This window comes from Equus quagga, chromosome 6 (assembly GCF_021613505.1).
Source record: "Equus quagga isolate Etosha38 chromosome 6, UCLA_HA_Equagga_1.0, whole genome shotgun sequence".
NCBI classification, from domain to species: domain Eukaryota; kingdom Metazoa; phylum Chordata; class Mammalia; order Perissodactyla; family Equidae; genus Equus; species Equus quagga.
The window spans coordinates 87,074,814-87,101,826 of record NC_060272.1 but is presented as its reverse complement, the minus strand read 5'-3'; the positions used below and the strand labels follow the sequence as shown (position 1 = coordinate 87,101,826).

Genomic DNA, 27,013 nt, shown 5'->3' with positions numbered 1-27,013 from the left:
CCACTATCTGGCCTCCTTGGTTTCACTTTGAGTTTTGTCCTCTTTAAGTCCACAAAGTTTCAAGAGTGATCTTTTAATGGAAACATCTATTTACATAACTCCTCTGCTTCAGTCCTCCGATGACTTAGATTAAGTTCTTTTTACTGAGGCTTGTATTTATTACACAGACTTGTGATATTCTCCCAGATAAATGCTTTTCCTTAGACTCCTCTTGGCAAACTAACAGTTCACAGATAGCCCTTCAGGTGTTTTTCTGTTTTGTTTTCTCTTCACAATGTTGGACTACTTAATTTCTTTTTTAATTTGAGTTCATAGTAGTTTACATCATTGTGAAATTTCATTTGTACATTATTTCTTGTCTGTCACCACATAGGTGCTCCCCTCCACTCCCTGTGCCCACCCCTCTACCCTCTTCCCCTGGTAACCACTGAACTATTTCTTTGTCCATGTGCTTTTTTGTATTCCACATATGAGTGAAATCATCTGGTGTTTGTCTTACTCAGCTAAGCGTAATTCCCTCCAGGCCTTTCCATGTTGTTGCAGATGGGATGAATTTGTCTTTTTTTCTGGCTGAGTAGTAGTCTATTGTGTCTATATACCACATCTTCTTTATCTAATCACCAGTCGATGGGCACTTGGATAGTGTCCATGTCTTGGCTATTGTGAATAGTGCTGTGATGAACATAGGGGTACATGTGTTGCTTTGGATTGTTGATTTCAAGTTGTTTTGGGTAGATACCCAGTAGTGGGAGAGCTGGGTCATATGGTATTTCTGTTTTTAGTTTTTTGAGCAATCTCCATACTGTTTTCCATAGTGGCTGCACTAGTTTGCATTCCCCCCAGCAGTGTCTGAGGGTCTCCTTCTCTCCACACCCTTTCCAACATTTGTTATTTTTAGTCTTATTGATTATAGCAATTTTAAGAGGTGTAAGGTGGTATCTTAGTGTAGTTTTGATTTACATTTCCCTGATGATTAGTGATGCTGAACATCTTTTCATGTGTTTATTGACCATCTGTATATCTTCTTTGGAAAAATGTCTGTTCATATACTCTGCCCATTTTTTGATGGGCTGTTTCTTTTTTTCTTGTTCAGTTGTGTGAGTTCCTTATATGTTATGAAGCCTAACCCCTTATCAGATAGATGATTTTCTCGGGATTGCTTTAGCTATTCAGGGTCTTTGGTTGCCCCATATGAATTTTTGGATTCTTTGTTCTATTTCCATGAAGAATGTCCTTGGGATTCTGATTGGGTTTGCATTGAATCTGTAGATTGCTTTGGGTAGTATGGACATTTTGACTGTGTTCATTCTTCCAATCCATGTGCATGGAATCTCTTTTCATCTCTTTGTGTCGTCATCTATTTCTTTCAGTAACGTCTTAAGTTTTCATTGTAGAAGTCCTTCACCTCCTTGGTTAAATTTATTCCTAAGTGCTTTATTCTTTTTGTTGTGATTGTAAATGGAATTGTATTCTTGAGTTCTCTTTCTGTAAATTCGTTATTAGAGTACAGAAATGCAACTGATTTTTGTCAGTTGAATTTATACCCCGCAACGTTACTGTAGTTGTTAATTATTTCTAATAGTTTCCCGATGTATTCTGTAGGGTTTTCTCTGTATAGGATCATGTCATCTGCAAAGAGTGAGTGTTTCGCTTCTTCACTCCCTATTTGGATTCCTTTTATTCCTTTCTGTTGCCTAACTGCTCTGGCCAAAACCTCCAGTACTGTGTTGAGTAAGAGTGGTGATAGTGGGCATCCTTGTCTTGTGCCTGTTCTCAGAGGGATGGTGTTCAGTTTTTCCCCATTGAGTATGATGTTGGCTGTGGGTTTGTCATATATGGCCTTTCTTATGTTGAGGTAGTTTCCTCCTGTCTCCATTTTGTTAAGCATTTTTATCGTAAATGGCTGTTAAATCTTGTCAAATGCTTTCTCTGTGTCTATAGAGATGATCATGTTTTTATTCCTGAATTTACTGATAGGGTGTATCACATTGATTGATTTGCAGATATTGAACCCTCCCTGTGTCCCTGCAATAAATCCCACTTGATCATGATCTGTGATCTTTTTGATGTATTGCTGTATTCGGGTTGGCAATATTTTGTTGAGAATTTTTGCATCTATGTTCATCGGTGATATTGGCCTGTAGTTTTCATTTTTTGTGTTGTCCTTGTCATGCTTTGGTATCAGAGTGATGTTGGGCCTGTAGAATGTGTTAGGAAGTGTTCCATCTTCCCTAATTTTTTGGAATAGCTTGAGAAGGACAGGTATTAAATCCTCTCTGAAAGTTTGGTAGAATTCCCCAGGGAAGCCATTCTTTATCTAATCACCAGTCCTGGGCTTTTATTCTTTGGGATACTTTTGATTACTGTTTCAATCTCTTTACTTTATCTAATCACTGGTCCTGGGCTTTTATTCTTTGGGATACTTTTGATTACTGTTTCAATCTCTTTGATTGTGGTTGGTCTATTCAGATTCTCTATTTCTTCTTGATTCAGCCGTGGGAGGTTGTAAGAGTCTAAGAATTTATCCATTTCTTCTAGATGGTCCATTTTGTTGGCATGTAGCTGTTCCTAGTATTCTCTTATATTCCTTTGTATTTCTGTGGTATCCATTGTTATTTCCCCTCTTTCATTTCTAATTTTATTTATCTGAACTTTCTCTCTTTTTTACTGTGTAAGACTGACGAGGGGTTGTCAATTTTATTTATTTTCTCAAAGAACCAGCTCTTTGTTTCATTGAGCCTTTCTTCTGCCTTTTTTGTTTCAATAGGATTAATTTCTGCTCTGATTTTTATTATTTCTCTCTTTCTGCTGACTTTGGGCTTTGTTTGTTCTTGTTTTTCTAATTCAGTTAGGTGTAGTTTGAGATTGCTTATTTGGGTTTTTCCTTGTTTGTTAAGGTGAGCCTGTATTGCGATGAATTTCCTTCTTAGGACCGCTTTTGCTGCATCCCATATGGGTTGGTATGGTATGTTTTCATTTTCGTTTGTCTCCAGATATTTTTTGATTTCTCCTTTAATTTCATTGATCCCTTGGTTATTCAATAGTGTGTCTTTTAGTCTCCACATCTTTGTCCCTTTCTCAGCTTTTTTCTTGTAATTAATTTCTAGCTTTATAGCATTGTGAGCAGAAAAGATGCTTGTTATTATTTCAATCTTCTTAAATTTATGGAGCCTTGCCTTGTTTCCCAACATATGGTCTATTCTTGAGAATGTTCCATGTGCACTTGAGAAGAATGTGTATTTGGCTGTTTTTGGATGGAGTGTTCTGCATATGTCTATTAAGTCCAACTGGCCTAGCTTTTCATTTAATTCCACTGTTTCCTTGTTGATTTTCTGTCTGGATGATCTGTCCATTGATTTGCATGCAGTGTTGAGGTTGCCTACTAATATTGTGTTATTGTTAATATCTCCTCTTAGGTTTGTTAATATTTGCTTTATGTACTTTGGTGCTTCTGTGTTGAGTGCATAGATATTCATAAGTGTTATTTCTTCTTGATGGAGTGTCCCTTTGATCATTATATACTGCCCCTCTTTGTGTCTCTTTACCTATCTTTATCTTGAAGTCTACTTTGTCTGATATAAGTATTGCGACACCTGCCTTCTTTTGTTTACCATTAGCTTTGAGTATCGTGTTCCATCCCTTCACTCTGAGCCTGTGCTTGTCATTGGAGCTGAGATGTGTTTCTTGGATGCAGCATATTGTTGGGTCTTGCTCATTAATCCATCTCGCCACTGTGTCTTTTGATTGGAGAATTCAATCCATTTACGTTTAGGGTGATTATCGATGTATGAGGGCTTAATGCTGCCATTTGATCACTCGTTTTCTGGTTCTCCTGCATTTCCTTTGTTTATCATCCTGTGTATTTCAGTCTACCAATTGAGGTTATGTAGTTTTTTATGTTGTGTTTCTTTGTATTCTTCTTATTTTTTATTTGTGTCTCTGTTCTGCTTTTTTGTTTAATGGTTACCCAGAGGTTTGTAATCAAGATCTTGTGGACAAGATAGTCCCTTTTGTGATGGCCTCTAATTTCCTTAGAGTAAACCAATTCAGTCCCTTACCTCTTCCCCTCCTAAGTTGTCTTTCCCACATCTTATTCCATCTTGTGTTGTGAATTTTGGTTAAAACGAGAAGATTATCTTTGTTTTTGGTGTTTTCTGTCTTTTTGCCTTTAATGCTATACTTGAGTATTTGCTGTTCTGCTCTGAGTCTGTCTACTTATGTAACTCCTTACTCCATGCTTTGTAACCCCTCCCCCCCCCTTATTTTCCCTAGGTATGAGGGCCTTCTTGAGGATTTCTTGTAGGGGGGGCTCTTGTGGCTACGAATTCCCTTAGCTTATGTTTGTCTGGGAAAGTTTTTATTTCTCCATCACATCTAAAGGATATTTTTGCTAGATAGAGTATTCTTGAATGAAAGTTTTTGTCCTTCAATTTTTTGTATATGTCATTGGAGTCTCTCCTAGCCTGTAAGGTTTCTGCAGAGAAATCTGCTGAAAGCCTGATGGGGTTACTTTGTAGGTTATTTTCTTCTGCCTTCCTGCCCTTAGTATTCTTTCTTTGTCGTTCATTTTTGCCGGTTTCAGTACTATATGCCTTGCAATAGATCTTTTTGCATTGGCCTATTTAGGAGATCTGGCAGCCTCTTCCATGTGCATTTCCTTCCCTAGGTTTGGGAAGTTCTCTTCTATTGTTTCTTTGAACACACTTTCTGCTCCATTCTCCTTCTCTTCTTCTTCTTGAATACCTATAATTCTTATGTTGCATTTCCTAATTGAGTCGGATATTTCTTGGAGACTTTCTTCATTTCTTTTTAGTCCTAGTTCTCTCTCCTCCTCTATCTGGAGCATTTCAACATGTCTGTCTTTGATTATGCTGATAGGCTCCTCTATGGTGTCTGCTCCAGCATTTAGGGAATCCATATTTTGTTTTATTTCTTCCATTGTGTCTTTCATCTCTAATATTTCTGATTGATTCTTCTTTATATTTTCAATCTATTTTGTGAAGTAGCTCCTGAACTTGTTGAATTGTTTCTAGGCGGTCTCTTTTACCTCGTTGAGTTTTTTGATGATAGCTGTTTTGAATTCTTTGTCATTTAGATTACATATTTCTACGTCCTTAGGACTGATTTCTGGGTACTTGTCATTTTCTCTCTGGTGTGGAGATCCTATATAGTGTTTGATATTGCTGTAAGGGGTGGCTCGATTCTTATGCATCCTGGTATTATTTGGTTGCAGTTACCACCTATCGCCACTGGGTGGGGGTCAAGAGCCACATATTCTCAGCCCTCTGCTTTCATCCAAAATCCCAGGGACTGGAGCTGTGCTGAGTGGGTGGCAGGAGGGACGTTTCCTCCGTCTGCTCTTCTGGAGTGTTGGCTTGATAAGGTCACCCCCTGTGTAAGCTTTCGCCCTGGTAGAAGGCTTCCCTCTAGGCTGCAAGGGCCCTTGGGAGTCCTTGAAGTTCCTGCGAACAGACGTCCCCTCCTTCATTCCTTCCCTCTAGGAGGCCCCCCTTGGTCCTGCTCACAGTCTTTAGGAGAGGGAGGGAAGGTTTCTCTTACCCTGTTCCACCTCCTCTGAGGGGGGCTCTAGCCTCTCTGCCCTCCATTGTATGGCTGAGGGGATCTCTCCGACATTTTTTGTGTTGTGTTTGGAGTATGGATGTTTTTTTCATTATATATTGGAGGGGAGAGATTTCTGAGAGACCTCACTCTGCCAAGATGCTGACTCCTTAAGTCACTCCTGGACTACTTAATTTTTAAAAAAATTGATATCCTTTAAAAATCAGAAGATTTTAGATTAAATTAGACTGTTCTGAAAAATTAGGAGACATTACCACACTAGCCCTGCATTCATTCACGGCTGCAATGGGATAAGTAGTGCTGACTTCTGTTAGATGACACATATGTTCTCCAATTTGCCAGCGCTCCCCATGGTATCTTGCAGCCTGCTCCTGCCCTAAAGTAAGTCATCATTCATTCAACAAACATTTTTTGAGCAATATTCTGTTCAAAATAGTGCCAAGCATTATTTTACGTCCTGGAGATAAAGCAGTGAATAAAACAAAGCCTTGATCTCATTCATTATATGTTCCTTGGGACAAATACATCTATAATGTCAGGTGGTGGTAAGCAGGGGAAGGGGATAGAAAGTGGTGGGGTGCTATTTTAGAGAGGAGTGCACAGGGAAAACCTCTATATGAGGAATTGACACCAGAACAGAGGCTGGAATGTAATAGGGATGGAGCTTTGTAAACTCTATTGTAGACAGTCATTTTGGGGAGGGGGTCAGCATGTACAAAGGTCCTGAGAAGAGAGTGTGTTTGATGTGTTTGAAGGACAAGGAAGGCCTGGGTGACTGCCAGTGCAGTGAATGGAGAAGAATGGTAGGTAGGAAATGAGGTTGGAGAAGGAGACCAGGGCCACGTGATGCAGGGCCTTTCAGGCCATGGTGGGATCTGGGGTTTTGCTGTGAGGAAGGAAACTATTGAAAGGTTTTGAGTAGGAAGTGATGTGAAATGACTTATTTTAAAACAATCCCTTTGGCTTCTGGTGGTGAATAAATTATAGTAGGGACAAGTGTGGATGGAGTGGGGACTTGTCTGGAGGTGGTTATAGAAGTGAGAGATGGTGGTGACTTGAAATAGAGACATCTGTGAAAGGAGTGAGATGGGGTTAGATTAGAAAAGGACGATAGAGCCTATGGGGTTTTCTGATGGATTTGGTGATGGGATGAGGGAGAATGGGAGGACTTGAAGTGCAGGTTTTCAGCCTGAGTAACTGGATGGATTGAGGTGCCTTTTAGCAATGTGGTAAACACTAGGAAAGTTCCTTTCTAGCCATGTAAAATTTTAGTATCTTACTTGGTATCTGGGTAGAGGTAAAGTATAAACTTCACCTAGAGGATAAGCTTACAGCTCTGTAACACAATCTGAGATTTTTAACAGACCCAATCTTGTGAGTCATATGATACCACCAAGTTCTTTGAGACCAGGAACACTGTTTGTTTTTCTCTCTGTTTGTAAGGTATAGTATGCTCACTGAAACTTCCATTAAGAATCCAGAAGTTTTTTTATAGTTCCAGTCACTGCTATAAATTCCTATTATCCCATTATATTAGGCTTCTGTATACATGTCTTGTAAGAATTATAATATGGTAGAAATACTCCTTTAATAGAGTTTCTGACTTCTTAATCAGATCAGCCAGATGATATTAAATTCATAGTCTTCAAAGTGAGTCCAGCAAACCACTTAATTTGTTAATGTCTCAGCAGTGTTTTAAATGATTTTCAGGGTAGGAATCCATGTATCAGTTAGTTTTTTCTTTACAATGAGCTGAAGGAGGAATGTGATTTTGCTATCACTTTGAGTAATTCTACTTGAGAAAGCTTGACCTTTGTAGCCTAATAGTGTGTAAACAGGGATTTAATAAATTTTAAAGTAAGAGTCTTATCAAATAGTAATTATTAGTGTATATTTACTGTTCACCTGTTACTGTAAGAATACTTTGTAAGTGGGAATTATTACTTTGTGATCTTATCATAAGCATTAGCCTTATTTTGCAAATGAACATATTAAATGCAAGTATATTTAAATTGCCTAAGAACAAGCAATTGAAGTTAAGGAAAGAGACAGCATTAGACTATGGTATTTTAAAGGATATACCTGTAAGGAAAGCTTGGATGTATGATAGCAATATTTAGACAAACAGGTTGACATTCCATTACTATTTTCTTATTAGCAAATAGTGATTTTGCAAGAGAAATATAATGAAAAGTTCTGCTACTATTCAAGGACCTAATTATTCCTTTTTTCTATAGGAAGATTTTCAATCAATGACTTATGGATTTAAAATGGCTAACAGTGTGACAGATCTTCGAGTTACAGGTAAAACTATTTATAAAGATAATTCACAAGTTTAACGTTTGGATTTGTTTCCTTTTTAAACTCATTGTCTCTCTTTCTAGGCATGCTAAAAGATGTGGAGGATGACATGCAAAGAAGAGTAAAGGTATATATTTTTTTCTCTTTTCTTTGGTATTGGATTTTTACTTTCTTCTAAATGTGAGGTTAACTTTAGCTAATTACAAATCGCTAGTGTAGGTAGGACCACCAACTTCCTTTATATATGCTGTGCCTTTTTTGTAATGAATTTTGAAGACTGCTGGAGGAGTTTCTGATGAATTAATGTCACTTTCAAGTATTGAAAATTTAACCCTTTTAATTTTTCACTTTTTTGCCAATGTTGTACAATTTTAACATGCTATTTTAAGAACAGCATAATATTCTAGTTTTAAGTTCCTCAAGGGTAAGGACTATGTACATCGACTTTGTATCTTTAATAAAGCTAGTACAGTGTCTGCAACACAGTAGGAGAGCTTGGTAGATGCTAGCATCCCAAATCTGGGGAGAGCCTTCTATGAGTGACATCCTTTAGCTAAATGATCCCAATGATTTGGTTCTTACATTTTACATTATTGTCTTATTTGATATTACAATTATTCAGTGAATTAGGCAATTAAATGCACACAATGCCACACTTTTACATGAGGAAAATACAGCTCAAAGGAATTAAGTAATCTGTCGGAGTCTTAGTTAAGGGTAGCCACTAGTAAATCGCAGCTCCCAGGCTGGAGCCCAGATCTTCCTGTGGTAGATTTGTCAAAATAGTCAACTGTGTATTACTCTTGTATCAACAAGACATTTTTTGCATTTTAGTGTAGAATAGATCAGTATTTATCATGTGACTGTATGTTGTGATTTTGTAAAGGTTACTATTTTTTTCTAACAGTTAGTTTTGAAAGCATCAGGAATTTCAATTAATAGATCATTTTAAAAGAAAGAAGGTGGCCGGCCCCATGGCGTAATGGTTAAGTCTAGTGCACTCTGCTTTGGTGGCCTGGGTTTGGATCCTGGGCACAGACCTGTGCACCGCTCATCAAGCCATGGTATGGTGGCAACCCACATACAAAATAGAGGAAGATTGGCACTGATGTTAGCTCAGGGCAAATCTTCCTCAAGCAAAAAAGAGGAAGATTGGCAACAGGTGTTAGCTCAGAGCAAGTCTTCCTCACCAAAAAAAGACAGAAAGAAAGAAAAGAAAAGTACTGTGTGCCATGTGCTTTTACTTACATTATTTCATTGTTTTGCCTTTGCTGTTTTTAGTGCCTTATTCTTTTGTGTGATCTTTATAATTTATATCAAAGTGAACTTTCTGTGTATAATATTAATAGGAGGAAAGTAAATACTAAATATGAGTTATTTTCCTGCTGAATAGTTTTCTTAAAAATAGTATCTTACATACACTCAATAAATTGATTTAGTGCTTTACCTTGTATATTTATCATTTAATGCCTCTACAGATTCGTATTTGTTTTAATTCCCTTTTTTTAAAATTTTAGAGTACTCGAAGTCGACAAGGAGAAGAAAGAGATCCAGAAGTTGAACTAGAAGTAATTGAACTTATTTTCTGGTAGATAATATCAGAGAAGTCTACCTCTTAATGTTGTAGTTTTATGAACTGCGTTATAATTTATGGAAGCCCTTTTTAAGGTATTTCTTTAAAAATTGGACATTGCAAGGGATTTTATTTCCCTTGTATTTATTTTGATAGAATGATAATACAGCTCTTTCAAATAAATGATTTCAAAGCTCTTCAGTATTCCTGAGGTAGGAAGAAAAAATGACTTTTTACAGATGATGCATCAAAGCTTGGCAAAACTCAAGAACTTGCACAGTATCAGAAGTTGCCAAACCTTTGTTGAGATCCTGAATTTTCTGACTCTGCTTAAAGCACCTTTTTATCAATTCTTTTTAAAATATTATTAATTAAATCAGTTTTTGAGATAATAGTGTAACTTTTGACTTAGGGAAAAGTCAGTCTTGTTGATGTAGAAACTTTATACTTCTGTTTTGGTAGAATAAGCTTTATTTTCTGCAGCTCATTTTCAGACATTTAAAAGACTATAAGTGAAGGTGTTTGTAATGTAGTAAGTGGTTAACATTGAGATTTAGGACTTAAAATACTATATTTTAAAATGAAATTCCTTTGACAAACTTTGCATCTTTTAACTTCTAGTCCTTTCTTATTTTTTAGCACCAACAATGTTTAGCAGTATTCAGCAGAGTGAAATTTACCCGAGTGTTACTGACAGTGCTTATAGCCTTTACTAAGAAAGAGGTAAGGGTATTTACTGTAATCTGTTTTAGTGTTTTTGTTTTGGATGGAATGCTTTATCGAAGTGGTTCTGAGCCTTTTCCGTTGAAATGCCCTGATCTCATATATACAGCACTTAGTGTGTGGTGTATTTACATCAGAGTATCCCTGATGGTTTCCTCAGAAAGTCACATACATTTTACATTGTGCTCCATAACATGCTCATGTCTGTTTGGAGATAAAAATAATATTTTATATTACTTATTAGTGGATAAAATAATGGAAGCTGAAGTTGCTTGTAGGGTGTCATATTTTGTGAATTGAAAAGGAGAAAGTAAAAATGAGAATTTTAGCTAGATGGTTCTTTCGTTCAGTTACATAATTGTTGAATTTGTGTAGAACCAAAAACAAGCACTAGATGGTGAATATTTTTTCTTTAGTTTGAATAAATTACAGACTAATTTGTAAATAGTTAATAAGTGATCAGTAGAGATCCAGCCTTTATAATACTGATCTAATTTCTGTAATTCTACTTTTTTCCATTTTTTAGAAAAAGTTTCACCTTGATGAATGACATAGTAGAAATGTTGAAATTTCCCATTTTCCAGTTGACTGCATGTCTGGTTTTTTTTAACGTAAGATTAACAGAATAAACCAGAATGTTTCCTATTGTTTTTTAATGACTCCTAAAACATATAAATATGGGTAAGAAAGTAATTTCTGTCCTGACAGGATCTGGGCATCCTGTATTAAGTGAATAGTTTATGAAAACCAATGTCATTACAAGGATTTAATTTCATTATTGTTTATAGGATTTTCCTATTTAATGTATATCTTTCAGTGAAAGAATATGTAAGAATGTTTTTGGTGATTTATTTGCTAGACCAGTGCTGTTGCAGAAGCTCAAAAATTGATGGTTCAAGCAGCAGATCTTCTTTCTGCCATTCATAATTCTTTGCATCATGGCATCCAGGCCCAGAATGATACTACAAAAGGAGGTAATTGTCTGTTTTGCTCCTGCTCTTTTTTTGTTGTTTCCTATCCAGAGTATATGGTTTTCGGTTTATTCTAAAATTTCATTTAAGTTAGTCTATCTGGACCTTGGAATGTTTTGCTTCCTAGACTTATAGAGTGTTTTTATTCCCTTCTTTTTAAATTTATTCTAGACGAAGTACAATACTATAGAACTTAGCCGTCTCTTGTATTTTATCGTTTGGGCTCTGAACATTTACTGTGTTTGGTGATCATGCTGTGATGTCAGCAGTACATCCTTTTTTAATCACCTCTCCCCTTTACTCCTTTGAGAGATCATCACCTCCATTACACAATTTTCCCTGACTCCACCAGGCCTAGGATTCCTTCTGTGGCCTCATGGCGCTCCTATATGCCTCAGTTATAACATTTGTTCAGTATAGCGTATTGTAGTTATTTACATATTTGTCTTTCCATGAGATTTTGAGTACGTTTAGGCCAGAGATTGTCTTCTTTGTATGTCTCTGTAGTGCATGTACGTTGTTGGCACTCAGTAGATTTTATTTATGAAATATGCCTTAAATAAAAAGAGCAGTGTACCTTTTTTCTAAAAGTTGCATCTGAGTTAACATTTTACATAATGTGTAGCAATTTTCGTTATCTTTAAAGCTTATTAAAATGAGATGATATTTATATTCTTTAAATTAGTTTTTCCCAGTTGTTGGTCCTCTGACCAGGAGGCCGGTTTTTACTGATTCACATTCCTTTTCTTTTTCACCCCTCCCCTCCTCTTAGGGACAACAGTTGTGGTATTTCCCTTCCCACGAATTTTTTTCTTACTCAGACATTAGTTAGTGGAACAATCCAAAAGGTAGTCAATAGTATCATAGTCTTTATGTTACTCAATTTATTAATTCATTAACATTTTCTCATTTTCCTCAGGAGAGGGAATGTATACATATAGGAGGTGACTGACTAAGTCTCATTCCTTAACCATGGGACATTAAAAAAGAAGGTTGTTAATGCATAGCAAGCTATCTAGTACATGTTTACAGAGAAGTATAGCATATCTACAACTCGTCAATACTTGGAAATCCAGTGCAAGGATACTTTTATGAAACCGCTGTATAATATATTACTGCAGACTAGTTGGTTTGTTGGGTTATGTATCAATGAGGTATTAATGATGCAAAACAAGAGTCTTCCAGATGACTAGATTCCGATGCTCCTTTTTGCCATATCCTAACTACTGTGGGCTGTTCTGGTCTGTATCTCTGAGGATAAGAATTGCCATGGAGTCGTGAGTTGCCTCTCTGGTTTGTGGCTTCCTTATATTTCAGACGAATCAGTGCTAAAAAAAATTGCCTGTGTATATTTCCCACTATTTCTCTGCTTTTATAGTCTGCTCATGAGTAAGCTTCAGGAAGATGGTTTGCATAAAATTGGCTGGAGTAAACTTTTTAAAAAATAGAATCTTCTGACTAAGCAAATGGAGTTAAATTTAGGGAGTACTTTGTGCTTAGTTTTCTGTTTAATTCCTTTAAGCTGGCATAATTTAACTTTGTAATTATCCCTTAAGCATACAGCTTAACAGTTCCATAACAAGCAAATGCCTTCCCAATAATGTCTAGTTAAGAAGAATGATGATAAAGCAATAATGTAGATTAGTTTTGGTCTCAGATTACTCATTTTGCCTTATTAATATTATTGCAACTCCACCTAGTGACAGAATGGCTGTGTAAAGCTCAGAATCACTAAGCATTTGTTTTGACTTCTCATTGGAAAGATATATAATCAGTAGGACTTGAAAACAGTGGTGTAAAGGGAGGAATTAGGAAGAATCAGATTTGATCCAAGGATTGCTTGCTGATGGGTTTACTTAATGGGTGTGATGTCTTGAAGATGCAAAAGGCAGAGTAGTTTGGGGAGAGGAGGTGATTAAGGCTTGGCTTAGATCTAATTAATGGGATCTTTTGATGTGGTGACATGGAGCAGTTCACTAGTAAAGTGAGTATTTTGTTCTTGAAAATGGATGGAAAAGCAGGTTTTGGAATCATTTTCATATAAGTGCTAATTGAAATAGAAGGAATGGATGTTATTACTCAGGGCTTGCTGGGTTCAGGACCTTGGGTTAGATGTTTGTTGAAGAAACAAGGGAAGAAGAGGATCTAATGAAGCAAATATCACTCTTTGTCTTTGCTTATGCTGTCTTCCTGCTCTGGAATTCTACGCTTCTTTTAATATGTCTGGAATTATAACCCATCCTTCAAAATGATGTTCAAATCATCTCTTCCAGTGAGACTTTCCTGGTTCTGCTTGTCAAAGTTTCTTTCTCACTAATGTTCTTTCCTAGTTACTGTGGGTTGGGTTTTACACTTGAGGATGCAAGCATCTTTAACAGTTGCTAATGGAAATGAAAAATTTACTTATTAACCCATTTAACTAATGTTGCCTGAAATTGGTAGATATTTTTGAAGTCTATTTTCAAATCTGACATTCAATTTCAAGGGGACTTGTCATCCTTTTAAAATAAATTAAAAGACGTCTGATTCAAATTGGTAGATTGAACACATGCGTTTACCTTCTGAAACCCCAGTGAAACAGTGAAGAAGTTTTTTGTTTGAACAGGCATGATCAATAAAGAGGGAAAAGACAAGGAAAGGAGATAACAGTAACAGAATTTTAGAAGCAGGGAAACAGAAATACATTGACCTTCTGTCCCCAGATAACTGAATTCTATGCCACTGATAGAGAAAGTCGAGAGACAACTCAGTTTGTCCTGTGGATCCCCTGAAGGCCTCCATCTTTAGTATACCAGATACCTCTGAAAATGAAGAAGAGAATTATGCTGATAACATGAAAACTGGTTGAAACTCTATTTAGAAGCAGTGGTTTTCTCCTGGATGACATTCTTGAACCCCAGAAAAGTAAAAGTTTATTCTCTGGAATAGGGGAACAGAATGGTGTGCATTATGGGGAAGTTAAGTGAAAATTTAAGTACTTATTATTGTGACCCAGTTCCTTCCCCTCCTCCTCCCCTAACTCTTCACCTCCCCCCACCCCCCAACTTTTAAAACAGTACAGCCTGGCTCTTGTACTCTGCTGAAAAGTTTGGAAGATTCTTCTTAGGGAGATTGGACAAGCCCAAGAGGTAGAGAAAAACAGCAGCAAAATTTAAATATATTGATATCAGCAGCTCCCCTGATAAAATAGCTTGGTTTAGAAAAGCCTAAGCTGTATTCACAGAGCTCTTAATGGCATTTTTTCTTCTCCAGTTTCAAATCTGAGTATATAGTCAAGGGTGCAAATGTATCCTGAAAAAAAGAGTGAAACAGGCAAGCAAACCAAAACCTTAAAAAATGAGAAAAAAAGTGCATATGTAAAACAGAAATAAGATTTATACAAAAGGAAAAAAAGGATACAATCTTTGAGATTCAAAACATAAGAACAGAAATGATAAAAATAGAAAATGTAGAACACAAAGTTGAGGAAATCTTAGAGAAAGTAGGGTAAAAAATGAAAAGATGGAAAATAAAGAGAAAAAAAGATACGAATATTATAGGATCAGTCCAGAAGTTCTACTATCTAATAATGATAAACAATAAATAAGATAAATGAAGGATAAACTAATAAAAGTTGTTCCAGAAACAAAGATCAGAAAATAGAAGCAAAAAAAAAATCATTTAAGAAAATTTCCTGGAATCAAATGATACACATACTAAGATTGAAAGGGCCAATAAAGAGCTGTTGAGCACAACTAGGGTGAAAATAGACTTCTATCAAGGTATATCATCCTGGAATTTCAGAATAGTGGGGAAAAATAGAAGATCCTAAGAGATTTGAAAAAGACAAAGACAAGTTACATACACAGAATGTCATTAGACTTTGCAGTGCCAGCAGTGGAAGCTAGAAATCATTGGACCAAAGAACAGAGTTGAAGAAGTCAAACTCCCTAATTTCAAAACTCGCTACAAAGCTACAGTAATTGAGACAGTGTGGGATGAGCATAAAGATATAGACATAGATCAGTGGAATAGAGTTAAGAATCCAAAAATGAACCTTCACATTTATGGTCAGTCGGTATTTGACAAGAGTGCTAAGACAATTCAGTGAGGAAAGAAAAGTGTTTTCAACAGGTGACGCTGAGACAACTGGATAGCCACATGTGAAAGAATAAAGTTGAACTACCCCTCCCGACCACCTCACATCATATACAGAAATCAACTCAAAATGGATCAATGGCCTAAATGTAAAAACTAAAAATGTAAAACTCTGAAAACATAGGCATACATTTTACGACTCAATAAAAAGAAAAATAAATTAAAAAATGGACGGGATCTGAATAGACATTTCCGTAAATAAGATATACAAATGACCAATAAGCACGTGAAAAGATGTTTTATCATCATTAACCATCAGGGAAATGCAAATCAAAATAAAAAGATACCATTTCCTGCCTATCAGATGGCTATAATCAAAAGACAGATAATAACAAGTGTTGGTGAGGATGTGGAGAAACTGGACTTTTATACACTCCTGGTGGGAATTTAAAATGATGCAACTGCTTTTGAAAATAATCTTGTAGTCTCTCAAAAGGTTAAACATGGAGTTTTATAACCCAGCAGTTCCAATCCTAGGTACATACCCAAAGGAAATGGAAATGTATGTCCACACAAAAAAGTTGTATGCTAATGCTCATAGCGACATTATTCATAATAGCTAAAAGGTAGAAACAACCCAAATGTCCATCAGCAGATGAATGGGTAAATAAAATGTATATCCATGCAAAGCAATAGTATTTGACAATTAAAAGAAGTGAAGTACGGATACTTGCTACTTGTGGACCAGTAGATGGACTTTGAAAACCTTAGGCTAAGTAGAAGAAGCCAGTCATAAAAGACCATATATTATATGATTTTTATTTATATAAAATGTCCAGAATAGATAAATCCATAGAAACAGAAAGTAGATTAGTGGTTGCCTAGTGCTAAAGGAGGGTAGGAAGGAGGAGAGTGCCTGCAAATGGATATGCAGTTTCTTCTTAGTGATAAAAACGTTGTATATTTGTGGTGGTGGTTTTACAACTCTATGACTATGTTAAGAAACTATTAAATTGTACACTTTAAATAGATGACATGATATGTTAATTATATTTCAATAGAGTTGTGATTAAAAGAAAATCAGTGGAGCAATGTTTTTAGAATTTGGGGGGAAAATGGTTTCTAATCTGGAATCCTCTTCCAAAACTGTAATTTAATTGAGAGGAAAGATAATTTCAGGTATTTAAAAATCTCCCAAATGTTTTTCAAGATCCAACTGGAATATGTGCTTTATTAAAATGAGAGAGTTAATCAAGAAAAAGAAAAGTGTGGAGGGGCTGGCCCTGTGGCCAAGTGGTTAAGCTCACACGCTCTGCTTCGGTGGCCTAGGGTTTTGCCAGTTTGGATCCTGGGTGTGGACCTAGCACTGCTCATAAAGCCATGCTGATGCGATGTCCCACATGCCACAACTAGAAGGACCCACAACTAAAATATACAACTGTGTACTGGGGGCTTTGGGGAGAAGGAGGAAAGAAAAGAGAGTAACATCAATTGACATTTAAAAAAAAAGCAAAGCATGGAGTTTAGGGAATATGAGACTCCAGCATAAGAGGATAATGAAGGAAATCCCCAGACTGATGGTACAGCAAGATCACCAGATACTAGCTGAATACTGTACATGGAGGACAAGTCCAGACTGGAGACAGTCACAAAGCTCTAGGGGACATGATTCAAAGTAGATGCAAGACCTGTTGTCACCAATAATATTGATACAAGAGCTGTTCTGTTTATTCTGGTAAGAGGAGATTTAGAGAATTGGCAGAGGTTTTGGGGTTTAATTCAGTGTTAAGTACATAGAAAAAAGCAAACAAAAAGTGAGACAATAATTAACTTCAGAATATGTATGAAAGTAAAAGTTGTTTCCATGTTTGCAAAATTATTCATGACCCAGGTGTGAATATCTTTTACTTAATCATAATGGTGCAAATGCTGAGTGTTGATCATAGCCAAAATTATGATCTAACTATATTGGAGGTGAGGGGACAGAAGTATATGTATGCATATAATCTATATGCACTTGTAAGTACTACTTCATATTTTAGCAATTTACATGTATTTCTGACTTCCTCTTTTTGAAGATGGAGGATTAAGTCAGAGATAATGTGTGAAACTATTAATATAAAGTGGCATGATAAGCTTGTTATTTGGCGATATGGAGGTTAAATACCAAAAAAATATCTAAGGAGAAATGGAAGAGATTGCCTCTGGGAAGAGAGAAGTAATGGAACTGGGGGTAGAGGGTGGACAGAAGATTATTAGTTTTAATAAAAACCTTGTTCAGCTGTTTTATTCTTGAGCAGCATACATTTATGACTGAGTAAAAGAAAATAAAAATCAGTGTGAATTAAAAATAGATTAAAATATGATTTAGAATATGATGCTGTTATCATCTGGTAATATGATACCTTTAACCTCCTGAAGGCTGAACTTGGTGCTGAAGCATAAACTATGCTGCCTCAGCCCCGCTGGCTTCATTTGCCAGCTTGGCAGTGTATAAGAGAGATGGAAGCTGACTTCATTTTAAGATCATAACCCATTAGAGAGGCCTAGTCCATGATGTGCTAGTGCCAGGAACTCCAGATGTTTACTCTTTTAATTGAAACATTTTTCTTCTTAAAAAACAAAAGTACACACACACACATCCCTAAGTTTGTCTCTGTGTGTGTGTGTGTGTGTGTGTGTGTGTGTGTAATCTAGAGGACTTTAGGGTTTTAGGTGGTGCAGTAAAGATGTCTCTGCTGTTCCTCCTGTCTACAACCAACTGAAAATTATAAGGATTATGAGAAACAGAATCCTCCCAACTTCTTAAAAAATAGGAAACCCTGTAACCCAAATGAAAATAGAGGGGCTGTCAAACACATTAACAGTAGGGCCCAGATGAGGGGGAACATTGAGAATGAATTCCAAGATTTTCTTGGTGTTAGTGTAAGTAGATCAGCAAAGCACAGTGTTCTCCAAAGTAGATGGTGTAACCTGAAGGACAAAACCAGGGATTCTTTTAGAGTAATAACTAAGAGTGGGATATGCAAGCTGGCTGTGAGAACCTACCTAATCAATATGCTAGAGATGCAGAGGAGGTGGGGCTTTTCCAGAAACCATATAAATATGCTACTCCTTTGTTACTTTTTGTTACTCTTTGTTACTCCTGTAAGACAGAGGAGATGCTCTGGATGTTAGCAGTCTAGCAACTGGTAATCTTTGTCAGTAAAGGAGATAGAAAGGTAACTTGTCTTACATGCTCACACAACACAGACAGGCCCATCATATGGGGCTTAACTGCAAGTCAGTCAGGCTTCCTGTTAGTAGAGGACTGTTCTAACACTTCGCCCGAATAATTGGCTCAGGAAGCACTCATTCAATGATGTAATAATCAAAAAAGAACTGTACGGTATTTATACACAAATAGTCCAGGAAGTTAATGAGCAAAAAACAAGGAAAACAAAAGGCAGATGAAAAACACAAATCAGAAACATATTTCTGCAGGATTTCAAAGAATTTATTGAAAAATAAAGTCTTGGGGCCAGCCTGGTGGCCCAGCGGTTAAATTTGCTCGCTCCGCTTTGGCATCTTGCGTTTTGCCAGTTTGGATCCTGGGTGCACACCTACGCACTGCTCATCATGCCATACTGTGGCAGGCGTCCTGCATATGAAGTAGAGGAAAATGGGTACAGATGTTAGCTCAGGGCCAATCTTCCTCAGCAAAAAGAGGATTGGCAGCAGCTGTTAGCTCAGGGCTAATCTTCCTCAAAAAAAATGAATAAAGTCTCTATAAAACAAGAGTACAAAGCAGAGATATTAGACTAATGGGAGAAATAATGAATAACAGAAAGAGAGTACACGTGAGCAGGCAGAGTTAGGAAAGAAGAAGAGGAAAGTACTGAAAGTGAAGACTCATTGAAAATAGTAAAATGTATGCTAAGCATTGCAAGCAGAATGAGAGTGAAAAAAATAATTTGAAGCATTAGAAAATAATATCCAAACAAGACTCACTGTACTCATAATTGATGTCCCTTAAAAGGAGAACCACATAATGGAATAGGAGAAAAAGTTAAATATTCCTAGAAAGAAGCAAATACAATTAAATCTACAGATTTAATTGGAAGGCTGTAATGTGTCCTAGGGAAAATTGATAAAGAATTATTAATATTTAGAAGCATCCTAGTAAATTACTTTAGATAGGAACCAACAATGTTATGTGCAGGTTGGCTTCAGAGTTCTTCACATCAACATTCAAGACAGAAAGTACTGGAATAGTGTCTAAAAGTCCTCAGTTAAAGAAGTATGACCCAGGGGCTGGCCCCGTAGCTGAGTGGTTAAGTTTGCATGCTCTGCTTTGGCAGCCCGGGGTTTCACCGGTTCAGATCCCAGGTGCAGACATGGCACCACTCATCAAGCCATGCTGAGGTGGTGTCCCACAGCACAATTAGAAGAACCTACAATTAGAATATACAACTATGTGCGGTGGGGGGGGGGGGGGGCATTTTGGGGGGGGGAGAAGAAGAAGGAGATAAAAAAAGGGAAGATTGGCAACAGATGTTAGTTCGGGTGCCAATCTTTAGGGAAAAAAAAAAGAAATATGACCCAAGAATTTTATAGCCATCTCAACTATTTTTAAGTGATACTCAGACAAGTATTTTTAAATTTGCGAGGACACAGGAAATATTTTTCCTGGAGGGAAAAGATTGGAATCAAGGATGAAATTTAGCTTACTGAGACAGAAATGGAAAAGCTATGACAGAAAGGATAGGCAGTGAGCATTAAATTCGTTTTATTATAGAACTACGGTTAAAACAGCTGTGGAAGTTGATTTTATTAAATATAATGTGACTTGTGTCACAAACCTTGACAATATAAAGTAGTCATGTAACAAAAGTCAGGAGGAAAAGAAGACTGATTTCTTTTATGTTGCCAGGGTCCAAAGATACTGGTTAGAGTCAATAAATCTATCATAGGTATATTTCAGCATATAAAGGTAACTGACGATGGAGATAACAGTTCAGATTTGGTGGGTAAAGAGATGGTGGGAGGTCTTTAACATTATCATTGTTTCTTCATGGGTAAGGAAATTAACTCTAGTGAAGCTAAAATCAAAAGCATTACAAAGGGACGTATATATTTCGTATTAAGTGGGAACAAAACTAAGATATGGTACTTACTCTTCATACTTTCTATTCTTGGAAAAACTCAGTCCTAAAGCCGTGAAGTGGGCCTGAGCAAGATGGGCATTTTTACTGGAGCAGGTTGTTGGAGCCTGACCCAGGATTAGGACCATGTCCATGCAGGGCATAGGAGTGGCCTGACACAACATGTTGCAACCTTATGGGTAGGAAGGACATCATGGTTCCAGTGCAGTCCTCAGGACCTTTATCAAAGCCTGTGTGGCATGAGGATGCCTCTGCATATAATGGTAGTGGAGTGAGGGGGCATCTGTGAAGAGGTGGGCCTGGAACAAGATTTTGGGGCTAAGTAGCTTGAGGAGGGCATCATCATGAATGGGCAGCCTGGCTGGATTCATTACTTCCCAAGTGAGGTGAGAAGGGTATCTGCACAGCAGGGCAACTGAGGTTGGAGTGCCTGAGCCTAAGAAGGATGACCGTGTGGAAGCAACCTGGCACTCTGTGTCAAGAGCCTAAGTAGGGTATGGAGAGTATGTCTATAGAAGGGCTGCTAGTGCAGAATTTTAGAGCCCAAAAGGCATTTGGGAGCCTAGGCAGGGTCAAGAGGGCATACTCATGTGAGTGTGGCCTGCCATGGGGTGCTAGAACCTGAGGCAGATTCATAGAGGCAGCTGTGTGCCTTTGGGCTGTGGGCTATGGAGACTATGCAAGGTAAGGAGGGGGCTTCTGTGTATTAGGGTGGTCTGGTGCAGGATTTCAGAGCCTAAGCATGTTGAAGAAGTTGACCCTGTGGAAAGTGCTGAGGTGCAGGTGTCAGATAACAAGTGGGGTGAAGAGGGCATCTGTACAGGAAGAAAGCCCAGCACAGAATGTCAGAGCCTAAGCAGCAAGAGGAGGAAGTCTGAATGGAAAGGTGGCCCTGTGTGGGGAGTTGCAGCCTAAACAGGTTGAGGAAGGGCGTCTGTACAGAAAGGTGACCTGGCATAGGGTTTCAGAGCTTAGCCAGGGTGAGAAGGCATCTCTGTGGAAGAGTGGCCTGACATGGGGTGTTAGGAGCTCAGACAGAGTACAGGGTTGTCGTGGCTTGCATGTCAGAACCTGAGTAAGGTGAGAGCACATCCCGTATAGGGGAGGTGAGTGTCAATGCTAGGAGATTGTAATGGGCAAAATGATAGCCCCAAATATATCAAGGTCCTGATTCTCAAAACCTATAAATGTTATTTTATTTGGAAAGAAGGTCTTTGCACATGTGATTAAGTAAGGATCTTTCAATGAGGAGATAATCTTGCATTATCTGGTTGGATTCTAAATACCATCCTCAGTGTCCTTAAAAGAGAGGCAGAGAGAGATTAGATATACATGCAGAAAAGGAGAAAGTCATGTGAAGACAGAGGTCGAGATTGGCATGATGTAGCTATAAGCCAAGAAATTCCAGCAGCACAAGAAGCTGAAAGAGGCAAGGAGCAGATTTCCCTTAGAGCCTTTGAATGGAGTGCTGCCCTGCTAACACCTTGATTTCAGCCCTTTGAAACTGATGTTGAACTTCTGGCCTCCAGAATTGTGAGAGAATAAATGTTTTCAGACACCCAATTCGTGGGAATTTGGTACAGCAGCTATAGAAAGTAATACAAAGATTGATTACATATAGGAGAATTGATCATATATATAAATGTAATAAGAATTATGGTATGCCACATTTCTTACAGTTGGGGAGCTGAGTTAAACTAATTTCTAGCAAAGGAGAAAACTAAATTGAACTCCTAGTTTTAGATTGAAATTATAGGTATAAATTCATAGTTTCTAATATAGATTGATAGAGATATAAATGTAGATGTAAATATGTATGTCCATATACGTACATATATATATTTTCTAGCTCTGTCATCTAGAGAACCTAGGAACAGTGATATCCCAGTAGCAGTGAGCACACCTAACATCCACATCTTGCTTCCTAAAGGCCATTGTCCACTAAAAGTAACTGAGGGTAGGAGTTGACCGAGATGCTGACATAGGAGGCTCCTGAGCTCTCTTTCTCCCATGGACATGCTGAATATGGACCTACATACAGAGCACTCCCTCTAAAAGAAATCCAGAAACTAGCTGATGATCAACTCCTGTCTGTCGGACAAATGAGAAAATACCCACGTGAAAATGGAGAGGAAAGGCTGAGACACACTCTTGCCATAAACCCCAGTCCTGACACAGCACCATACAACCAAGAGAGAACCCCTGACTCCCAGCTTCTACCTGGGGAGCGAAGTGTTTGTTCCCTACGTCTAGCTCCTCCACTTTTAAGACCCCTTCTGGAGGGATGGGCTCCCAGAACACCTAGCTCTGAAAGCCAATAGGGCTTGTGTCCAAGAGACCCACAAGACTGAGCAAACAAAGAAGGAATTCTTAATTGGCACGCAAGTGCTTGCCATGGCTGTTCTCACAGGGTTTAGTGCAAAGGAAGCAGGCAAAATCGCCCATCTCTATCTCTCACTCTATCCCTAAAAGAAGTTCATATGTATGCTTTAAAACCTGCTGCCTGAAGGCTCAGCACAGAGGGAGCAGGCAAAATTGCCTTTCTCCCAGTTGTTCCCTGAAATAGGTTTATCTGCATACTTTAAAAACTGCTTCCTGACTGCCAGACCTCCAGTTTAACAGGGACCTAGGGGCTCGCTGACGTCTTCAGAGACTGGGGAAGCCAGCAGGACACCTCTCCCATCTTCTCTCTCCAGCACACTCCCAATACTAAAACCCACTTTCCTGTATCTTCTGGGAAAGAATTTGTATACACATCTGGCACCTGAACTTTTTTTTTTTAATTAATGTTATGATAGATTACAACCTTGTGAGATTTCAGTTGTACATTATTGTTAGTCATGTTGTGGGTACACCACTTCCCCCTTTGTGCCCTCCCCCCACCCCCCCTTTTCCCTGGTAACCACCGATCAGATCTCCTTGTCAATATATTAACTTCCACCTATGAGTGGAGTCATATAGAGTTCGTCTTTCTCTGACCGGCTTATTTCGCTTAACATAATACCCTCGAGGTCCATCCACGTTGCTGCGAATGGCTGTCACCTGAACTTTTGTGGCTGCTGCTTGAGGGATGAGCCCCTGAATCACTTAGCTCTCATAGCCAGTGAGTCATGCATTCACAAGTACCACAGAACTGTATCAAAGAAACAGTTGTTAATGGGTGTGGGAGCACCCTTCCCCCATGGCTCAATACCCAGGCCCAGCAGAGAGGGGTTAGGCAAAACACCCATCTCACAGTTTCTCCCTGGAACGGGCTTAACCACATACTTCCTCAAACTGCTTCCTGAGGCTCCACCTTCTAATCAGCCTGCATCTAGGAGCTGGGTGCAGTCCTCCTCTTGGGACACTCATGGGTCTTGGCATAACCTCAACCACTAGAAGCTGCTAAGAACAGAGAAGCCGGCTTGGGTAATCACAAAACTTTGAGAGACAACTAGGAGCTTGGGCTGGGCTGATTGATGAGGTTCATCTGCTACACCAGACCATTCTGTCAAGACTGGGAGACATGGCTGTTTTATCTACAGTGCAGAAACCAACAGCCAAGGAAAATGAAGAAATGGAGAAATACATTCCAAACGAAATAACAGGATAAATATCCAGACACAGATCTTAGTGAAATGGAGATAAATGATTTACCTGATTGAGAGTTCAAAATAATGGTCATAAAAATATTCACTGGGGTCAGGAAGCAATGTATGAACCAAGTAAAATTTCAATAAGGAGGTAGAAAATATAAAAAAGTACCAAACAGAATTTACAGAGCTGAAGAATACATACAGTAACTGTACTGAAAAATTCAATATAGGGGTTCAACAGCAAACTAGATCAAGTGGAAGAAAAGATCAGCAAACTCGAAGACAGGACAGTGGAATTAAGCCAGTCAGAGGGTCAAAAAGAAAAAAAGTGAAAAAGAATGAAGATAGCATGTGGGATTTATGGGACACCATCAAGCACATATGCATTATGCATTATAGGGGTCCCAAAATAAGTGAGAGATACAGGGACAGAACGCATATGCAAAGAAACAATGGCTGAAAATTTCCTTATTCTGGTGAAAGAATCGGACCTCCAGATCCAGGAAGACAAGAGAGTTGCAAAGGTGAACCCACAGAGACCCACACCAGGACACATTACAATTAAATTGGAAAAAGTTAAAGACGAGGAGAGGATCTTAAAAGCAGTAAAAGAAAAATAACTTGTTACGTGTAAAAGAATCCCCCTGAGACTATCAGCAGGTTTTTTCAGCAGAAACCTTACAGGCCAGGAGGGAGAGGGATCATACATTTGAAGTGCTGCAAGGAAAAGAAATGCCAGCCAGGAATACTCTACCAGGCAAAGTTCTCCTTCAGAATTGAAGGAGAGAAAGAGTTTCCACACAAAAAAGCTGGAGGAATTCGTCACCACCAGACTGACCTCAGGAGAAATGTTAAAGGGAGTTCTTCAAACTGCAACCAAAAGATGCTAATTAGTAACAGGAAAACATACAAAAGTATAAATCTCACTGGTAAAGGTAAATATGTGGTTAATTCACAGTACTCTGATGTTCAATGGTGGTGGGTAAATCACTTATAACTCTAGTATGAAGGTTGAAAAAATATTAAAAATAACTATAACTACAATAATTTGTTAATGGATTTACAATGAGAAAAGATGCAAATTGTGACATCAAAAACATAAATGTAGATGAGGGGGAGCTTTGGTATGCATTTGAAGTTAAGTGATTATCAGCTCAAAATAGACTGTTATAAGATGTCTTATGCAAATTTCATCTTAACCACAAAGCAAAAGCCTATTAGTAGGTAATACAAAAGATAAAAAGAAAGGCATCAAAGCATAGCACTACAGAAAATCATCAAATAACAAAGGAAAAGAGCAAGAGAAGGAATAAAGGAACAAAGGAGTTAACAAAACAAGCAGAAAACATTTAGTAGCATAGCAGTGGTAATCCATACCTATCAATAATTAGTCTTTTCAAAAAAACTAGCTTTTAGTTTTGTTCTTTTCTGTTGTTTTTCTGGTCTCTATTTCATTTATTTCCACTCTGGTTTTTATTATTTCCATTCTGCTAATTTAGGCTTGATTTGTTTTTCTTCTTCTAGTTCCTTGAGGTGTAAAGTTAGGTTGTTTGAGATCTTTCTAATTTCATAATTTATGCATGTATCACTATAAACTTCCTTCTCAGAACTGCTTTTGCAGCATCCCATAGGTTTTGGCATGGTGTGTTTCCATTTTCATTTGTTTCAAGATTTTTTTGCTTTTTTTCTTTGAACCACTGGTTGTTCAGAGGTGTGTTATGTGTTACTTAGTTTTCACATATTTGTAGATTTTCCAGCTTTCCTCTTGTTGATTTCTAGTTTCATACCCTTGTGGTCAGAAAAGATAGTTGGTATGATTTCAGTCTTCTTAAATTTGCTATGATTTGTTTTGCTCCTATCATATATCTGTCTGCTTGAGAAGAATATGTATTCTGCTGCTGTTGGATGGAATACTTTGTGTATGTCTATTAGGTCCACCTAGTCTAACAAATAGTTTAATTCAAATGTTTTCTTACTGATTTTCTGTCTGGATGATCTATTGTGGAAAGTTGGATATTGAAGTCTTCTGCTGTTATCATATTACTGTCTTCAGATCTGTTAATAACTGCTATATATATTTAGATGCTCCTATGTTGGGTGCATAGTATTTACAATTGTTATATCCTCTTGAGGAATTGACCCCTTTATCATATATAATGACTTTTTTATACGTCTTTGGCTGAAAGTCTATTTTGTCTGATATAAGTGTAGCTACCCATGCTTTCTTTTGGTTCCATTTACCTGCTTTTCCCAGCATTATTCACAATAGTCAAGGTATGAAACAACCTAAGTGTCCATCAACAGATGAATGAAGTAAATGGTCTGTATGTATATACGATGGAATATTATTCAGCCTTTAAAAAAGAAGGAAGTCCTGTAATTTGTGACAGCATGTATGAACCTGGAGGGCATTATGCTGAGTGAAATAAGCTAAACAGAGAAAGAGAAATACTGCATAGTATCACTTATATATGGCATTTTAAAAAAAGTTGAACTCATAAAAACAGAGTCGAAAAGTGGTTGCTGGGGACTATGGGAAATAGGGAGAGGTTGGCAAAAGGGTGCAAACTTTCAGTAGTAAGATGAATGAGATCTGAGGATCCGATATATAACATGGTAGCTATAGTTGATAACACTGAATTGTATAACTGAAATTTACTGTTAGAATGGAACTTAAATGTTCTCACCAACAGGGGGAAATAAAAGGTAAATATATAAGGTGATAGATATGTTAACTACTTCACTAGGTGGAATCCTGTCACAGTATACATATATTAAATCATCATGTTGTACACTTTAAATATCTTAGAATTTTATCGTCAATTATACTTCAGTGAATGTGGAAAAAAATATAAAAATGAAAGGAACTGGCGTATTGTAGAGAATTGGGTGATTCCAGGCCTAAGGCGGGAAAGAATAAGATGGGCCTAGAGCATCGTATTATTGCCAGAAGTAAATGTTCAAAGAATGATGAAAACATGTCAGTTGTATACAGAAAACAGCAGGAAGGGGCATTCACACAGGCCAGGTTGAGGACAACTTGAGCATCAAAGTAAATATTTTTAATAG

At 37.7% G+C, this 27,013-nt stretch overlaps 1 protein-coding gene across 4 annotated transcripts in view; it reads left to right on the top strand.

Moving 5' to 3' along the window:
• NAA35 (N-alpha-acetyltransferase 35, NatC auxiliary subunit) overlaps positions 1-27,013 on the top strand; it is a 103,887-nt gene that overhangs the window by 32,622 nt on the left and 44,252 nt on the right. For all 4 annotated transcript variants that reach the window (XM_046663920.1, XM_046663922.1, XM_046663923.1 and 1 more), the window contains exons 7-11: positions 7,818-7,884; positions 7,965-8,008; positions 9,399-9,449; positions 10,094-10,177; positions 11,037-11,151. In XM_046663920.1, the coding sequence (XP_046519876.1) occupies positions 7,818-7,884; positions 7,965-8,008; positions 9,399-9,449; positions 10,094-10,177; positions 11,037-11,151 (361 nt within the window). The remainder of the gene's footprint in view (positions 1-7,817; positions 7,885-7,964; positions 8,009-9,398; positions 9,450-10,093; positions 10,178-11,036; positions 11,152-27,013) is intronic.